This window comes from Diospyros lotus, chromosome 11 (genome assembly GCF_014633365.1).
Source record: "Diospyros lotus cultivar Yz01 chromosome 11, ASM1463336v1, whole genome shotgun sequence".
Classification (NCBI taxonomy): domain Eukaryota; kingdom Viridiplantae; phylum Streptophyta; class Magnoliopsida; order Ericales; family Ebenaceae; genus Diospyros; species Diospyros lotus.
The window spans coordinates 23,130,635-23,136,906 of NC_068348.1; the positions used below are offsets into that span (position 1 = coordinate 23,130,635).

Consider the following 6,272-nt stretch of genomic DNA (forward strand, 5'->3'; position numbering starts at 1 on the left):
ATCTCACTTTTGAATGTCATGTCTCACATTATATTTAGGTTGTTGTCTCACACTAAAAATCTCAAGTAAAATTGATGAAATTACCACTAAGAATATTAGGAGTTATTAACAATGGCTTGGATGGCCATTTAGTATGACAATAGAGTGTCAAACTAATTCCACATTGTCTATTTAATGAGTAAGGAAGTTTGATGAAATTCATTCTATACATGAAAATCTATAATACTAGTTTTTAGCCCCTTTTTATCCAGAGGGGGCGCAAAAAGATAAGAGAGGAAGGAATATGTATCCACAGGAAAGCCAGAGGTGGCAATGGTATCTCTGTTCTTGAGTACTTTAGGGCCTACATTGAGTTTAAAAGAGAAAAAAAAATGATAAAAGAAGAGAAGACAAAAGGCACAGAAGGCAGAGGAGAAAAATTATACATCTTTCATGTCTCTCATCAGAAATCCAGAATCCTGATACAACATCTAATTGATTTAGATTTACTCATCACCCATGGCCAACTCCAGTGCATAATCATCTCTTTCCTACAACCACAAAAATAATATTGCAAAAAGTATGATAACCAGAAGGGATAAATATAATCATAATGCAAGTAACTTTGACGCTAATTAGTTGTTAACTCCTCTTTCTTTGCCAAAACACTCTATTACAACAATGGCTATTCCTACTTTGGCAAAGTTATTTGGAATATGGACTTACTATAGGACCACGAGCAAAATATCTTCCAAACTGAAGCCAATATACCTGAACAAGCCAAGATCACATCATATATTCCAGATCCAACAACAAAAAGATTCAGATAACAGAATGTTACTACAAGGTGTAGTCAAATGGCATGTGAAATAGTACATGTTCGGACTCCTCCCCTGCTTAACACCCCCTCCAAAAAAAATAATAAAAAAAGAAAAGAAAAAGAAAAACAAAGGGCAGCCACAACATGTTTTACATTAATACTCCAAGAGTTGTTTATCCATCTAATAGAACAGAATATAGTCAGGCTTGATTCCATAATTACCCATGGAGAGAGTGACCTCAAAAAGAGCATAAATCCTCTCTCCAATCTATTAGATATACTTTCTAAACTAACATGATGGTGTCCTTGGTTCATGAGGGTCCCCCTTCTGAAATGGTCGAGAGATGGCTTTTTTCATATGCAACCTTATCCTTTGCAAAGATGCTACCCACAACTAAAATCATGACCTTCCAGTCATATAATAGCAAGTTCATTATTGCTACTAAGGCTCACCCTTCCTTAACCAACATGCAGTCAAATTTTTTTCTCCTCATTAAACTTTTAAGTGTGGCCGACCCGACTTAGTGAGATTAAGCCTTGTTACAACGTTGTATCAAACTTTGAATGAGAGGAAACAAAGTGTGACACCAAAGGATGTAATGAGTATATTTTATCCAATTTTTAAGCTGTAAAATCATTAGAGAGATTTGAACACAACATTTACCCTGTTACTGTGACAATTCATTCTTCATCAATGCTCCAAGGAGATATGGCATTTTTTGAGAAAATAATGCCCCTTCTCTGGGTGTGGTTGTGGAATACATGCTGAAACTAATGCATCTATCAGATCCCTAAATCATGCTATGAATTGCATTCATTTAAATATCCACCTATTACATCATAATCCACCACATAATATTCAAACTGCAATGGAAGGAAAGTTCAAACATCCTGTTTGCTTTTCCAAAAATATCTGTAGTTATCTACTTTACCTCATCCTCGTCTTGTGTTTCAACTTCAATATCAGAGGATGGGAAGCCCACACAAAGCAGTGCATACCCCTGTATTACAGATCAAACATGAATTTGAAAGAATTTTGAAAACTAGTGTCTGGAGAAAGTATAAATTTACCTATGTGGTATCTAGTTACATTTTCCTTTTTCAGGATATAAGCTAATTCCAAATAGGCAACTCCGTTACAGGAACAGGAGAGACAAATTATCTAATTTCTTTCTCTTATACTGGTGAGTTAAAGAAATATATTTCAGTAACAAGAAGGTGAAAATTTCACGTGCCTTAGATTTCAATTCTGCTGATATCCCTAATGCTTCGGGCTGCCTAATTTGTCCAGATTTTATACGAACAGCACAGCTAGTGCAACAGCCTGAAACATAAAATAATACTCAATGCTCAATCCAGAGTAAAATTGTAAAAATATGTAGCAATATTAAAGACGAAATTTATGAAATAATGATCCCCATTATCAGGAGAAACAAAATGTAGAACTTGGAGCCATAAGGATTAAACAACATTGAAGCAATTTCTTTCTAATTGATGGTGAGCAATAGTGCTGATTGCGAGAAGCCAAGAGTCTGAAGAAGGAAGCTCACAGGCTAAGACATGAACTTCCAAAGCTTCAACTTCCTTGATATTAGTATGCTGTTTGCATGACCCATTATCACTAAAAAGTATGATTTCAATCATAAGTAGAATAACATAATGCACAAGCTTAACATGTACAAGGACATGGCGGAATTATGGAACTTTCAATCATCATATTACATCATTTTCAAACAAGTACCTAAAGCAGCATAATGAGAATTCTACCATGAATTCCCAACAATTTAATGGTTAGCAGAGCATAGGCAAGGCTATATTTCTTTGAAGCGTTGCCCTCTTAGTGCAGAGAGCCTTGTATGTTTCCTAAGCAAGCTGTCAAATTCCACAACCTTGATCTGAATCTAATAGATGCACTTCCAGCAACAGGGCATAGCTCAAGGCATTGTCTATTTAAGAGTGTTCCACCCAACTGTTTCCATCTTTAGCAAATATCCATCATAAGCCTGCTGACTTGTATCTCCAATAATGAGAAAAGTAAATTATACGTATTATTTTTTTCAACTATCTCAGTCCTGCTACTCACCCTACAATTTGCAAAATGGAAACTAGATGGGCATAACCATGCCATCATGAAATTTAGATAGGTTCAAGTTAGTCTTCCATCCCCTTGTCCGTAACTTATTTTTGTAAATAAAATAAATTATTTAAATAAATAAAGCTTCACAGGCATCTTCCTACGGAAAAAAAAAAGGAAAAAAGATGAATTTGGCCCCTGAACTCTTTTTTTGCTCAAATTCACTCTTGAACTTTCAAATGGTTTAATGTAGGGGTGAATTTAAGCCCAAAAAACTAGAGTTTACAGCACAAAGTGAACCAAAAACTAGCATTTAGGGGCATAATGAACCGTTTTGAAAAGTTCAGGGGTAAATTTGAACCAGAAAAAGTTCAAAGGCTAAACTAACCAAAATCAAAAAGTTGAAGGGCCACTTTGGCCTTTTTTCCGCTATAAGAGAAGACCTTTGTCAAAATGAAGGATCCTAAATGTGGCACCACAAATGGAACATCCACCAGGGATGAATGGAGCCTGCGCATATAAGATCAGCCGCAAGGTGGAGCACACCAGCTACAATACAACCCTCTGCAAACCGACCAATTTTGGGGGCACCAAGACACCTGAAAAGCGGGCGTTGCCACTGTCCTCCAGTTAAGAAATCCTCACAGGAAGGATAGTAGCAGAGAATCAGAAGGATGACATGGTTTGTCCCTGAGAGATAACGGACCAATGACACACAATCTGTCTAGGAGGTGAAAAGTCAGACGAGGCTGAGGTATAAAAGGCACCAAACCTCAGCCAAATGGTATAAGAAATCTCCTATCTAACTATCCATTCCTTTGTTCTTTCATTCTTTTGCTCTCTCTTTTCCCAACTCCTCCGCGATTCTAACTTATGCATCAGAGGGGCTTCCCTAAAACCCACTGGGGTAATTCTTCTTCGTCTTCTTCTTCTTCCGTTACAAGACCCGAGATCGACCTTTTTCCTATTTGTCAAATCTCTACAATTTTTCCTGTTTCAATAGTTCTCACCCTCCTTGTGACACTTTTCCCATATTCGGTATTTCTCTCCGAGTTTCCGTGCCTCTCTGCGTAATTTATTTTCGTTTAGACGGAAAATCCCACGTTCAATCTTATGGCATTACGATCCCCCAATCCCTAGAAGCTGTACCAGAAGAACTGAAAGGTTAAAATAACACCACTTCCTTATTCGGGTCCTTTTAGATTCATCATTCTTTTCTGTTACAAAGCTTGGGATCATATGCGGAATTCAGACACAAATAATGAAAGCAAAATCAAGACAAGTTACCGAAACAAATTGCACTTACGGTTTCCAATTTCAAAGCTTTTTATTGCCGACATTCACTCTTCGCAGATACAATAAATGCTTAGAAATGGAGGAACTAGGGAATAGAAAAAGGACAAAATTGAAACTTCAGCAGTCAGAGAATAATACCGTGCCTGCAAGCGAATGGAAGAGATATGTTCTGCGCTTCAGCAGTGTGCAGTATATACTGATCCTGCGCATAAATTTATGAAAATTCAGAAGCAAAATGCACAAAATTAATACAAAAAACACATTTGAATACTGTATGCCTATGCCCAGTCCATTCTCTATGAATTGACCTCGGGAACGAGGAATTCGTGGGTGAGGCCACGCTGCCTGTCGTGAACGGTAACTTTGTGCGTTGCGACGGACGGAGAATACCCGCCGGCGGTGCTGGAGAGTTCCGTCGAGGATTGGAGCTGGGAAGAAGTAGTCCTACGGCGGCATTTGAACGAATTCGAGGGGTAGGAATTGGGGCGCCGGTGCCGGAAAAGTGGAATGGAGATAGAAACCGGAGCTTGGAGATCCATGGATGGATATGGATGCCTCTTTATTCCGCCCGTCTCAGCAAGCAGGTTGTTTGCGGCCGAAGATGATAAACCAAACCAGACTTCGGCTTTGTTTGGCTAGCCTCTTTAGAGGGAGCTTAAAAGCTTTTTGATAAAGTTGTTTAAAATTTTTAAATTGGTAATATTTAAATTCATACCGTGTTAGATAAATATATTTTTAAATTATTAATTAAAAATTATTTATTTAATTTGTAAAAGTTGATAAATTATTAGAACTGATAAAAAAATTAAAAAAGATATGATATGAATAATATAAATAAAATTTAAAAAATACTAATTTTTAATAAAAAAAATATAAATTAATGTCTAATTACTAAAATACTTATAATAAATTATACATAATTTTTAAATTTAAATTTAATTTATAAAAATCTTCCATATATATGTTGAGACGCCGGGCAACAATGGCACTGAACAACGATGGGCAGTAATGGTGTTAGGCGCAACGATCTGCTAGCAAGGCGACTTACAGCGACGACGATCGTTTATAAAGGAGCTTCGTCAACAGCATTAATGGAGGAGAAGATGAGAGATGGGAAAGAATATAAGAATAAGAGATGTAAATATTAAAAATGTAGAAGGGTAAAATCGTAATTCAATTAATCAACTCAAAAAGCTCTCTGTAAGGTTTTGTACAAACAGTGGGTAAGAGCTTCTTACAAATGCTATTAAAATAGCTTTTAAGTTGTTGATAATGTCAAACGTGTAAGAAAATAAACTTAATAGCGTGTAAGCGATCAAATCGCATAGCATTTGTTTCTCCTTTCTTATCCTATATAGCATTTGTAATAAACTTTTTTTTTTCTATGGCTTAATTATTTGTTAATTCTAAGATAAGATATTCAGCAAGTTACCTTCTGAGAATGACTCTTTCGAGATAGAATGATAGCGATAGATGACCCTTTCAAGTGTTAGATGACCTATCTTAGATCGATTAAGAGCGCATGTAAGGATCCTTGCGCAGACCCTCCGATACTTAAGTTACTTTCTTGAACGTATAAAATACTTAAACATGAAAAAAAATGTGAATGGGAAATACATCGTACTTGAATGGGGGAAGAACCCCCAATTTATAATGATGGATGAGGCTAATAGGTGTTAAACATCCCTTTGTTCTTAACTGGTATTTCAAAGGTAGTTTTTAACCGAGTCTAGCAAGAGTTTACAACCAAACACATGGGTGCGCAGACGTAGGCACTAGCGTGCGCTTAGAGCCCCTTGAGTGACCCTTACTCGGGGGAGGGGGGGGGAACCTTATGTAGGGTGAGGATGTGGCACCCTTGAGTGACCCTTATTCGGGATGCTAGCATAAACGCTTGCTCAGACATAGGCCGACAACCGCAAGTGTTATCACACAAGCATGACACCCCCAAGTAACCCTCACTCAAGGGTACAGCCGTAGCCATGCTCTTGGGGCCCCCCCCCCCCGCCGCCTTGTAGCAACATGGCTCGGCCATGCATGCAGAGGCCTCTGCTTGCTTGCCCCACCTTTGAGTAACCCTTACTCGAGGGTACCATGGGGCGT

General features: G+C 37.7%; 1 protein-coding gene across 3 annotated transcripts; it reads right to left on the reverse strand.

The window, feature by feature from the left end:
- Nucleotides 1–234: 234 nt before the first annotated feature.
- On the reverse strand, nt 235–4,811 carry LOC127812543 (ferredoxin C 2, chloroplastic). 3 transcript variants are annotated; one of them, XR_008025945.1, is made up of 7 exons: nt 4,478–4,810; nt 4,308–4,371; nt 2,035–2,123; nt 1,732–1,800; nt 706–750; nt 426–530; nt 235–343 (listed from the first exon to the last, which is right to left on the reverse strand). XR_008025945.1 is itself a non-coding variant. In XM_052352959.1 (6 exons), the coding sequence occupies exons 1-6, from the start codon at nt 4,706–4,708 to the stop codon at nt 486–488; spliced, it is 543 nt and encodes a 180-aa protein (XP_052208919.1). In that variant the 5' UTR covers nt 4,709–4,810; the 3' UTR covers nt 264–485. The 3 variants fall into 3 exon arrangements, 2 of the variants coding, with proteins under 2 accessions (XP_052208920.1, XP_052208919.1); XM_052352959.1 differs by having other exon boundaries at nt 264–530; XM_052352960.1 differs by lacking the exon at nt 1,732–1,800 and having other exon boundaries at nt 259–530; nt 4,478–4,811.
- Between the last annotated feature and the right edge of the window lie 1,461 nt (nt 4,812–6,272).

What these genes read in the sequence shown, in the direction of transcription:
- LOC127812543 (XM_052352959.1), bottom strand. Translation starts at nt 4,708, where the DNA reads ATGGATCTCCAAGCTCCGGTTTCTATCTCCATTCCACTTTTCCGGCAC. An exon ending in ACGAATTCCTCGTTCCCGAG is followed by an intron (nt 4,372 to 4,477) that starts GTCAATTCATAG and finishes ATTTATGCGCAG; the next exon opens with GATCAGTATATACTGCACAC. An exon ending in TCCATTCGCTTGCAGGCACG is followed by an intron (nt 2,124 to 4,307) that starts GTATTATTCTCT and finishes TTTATGTTTCAG; the next exon opens with GCTGTTGCACTAGCTGTGCT.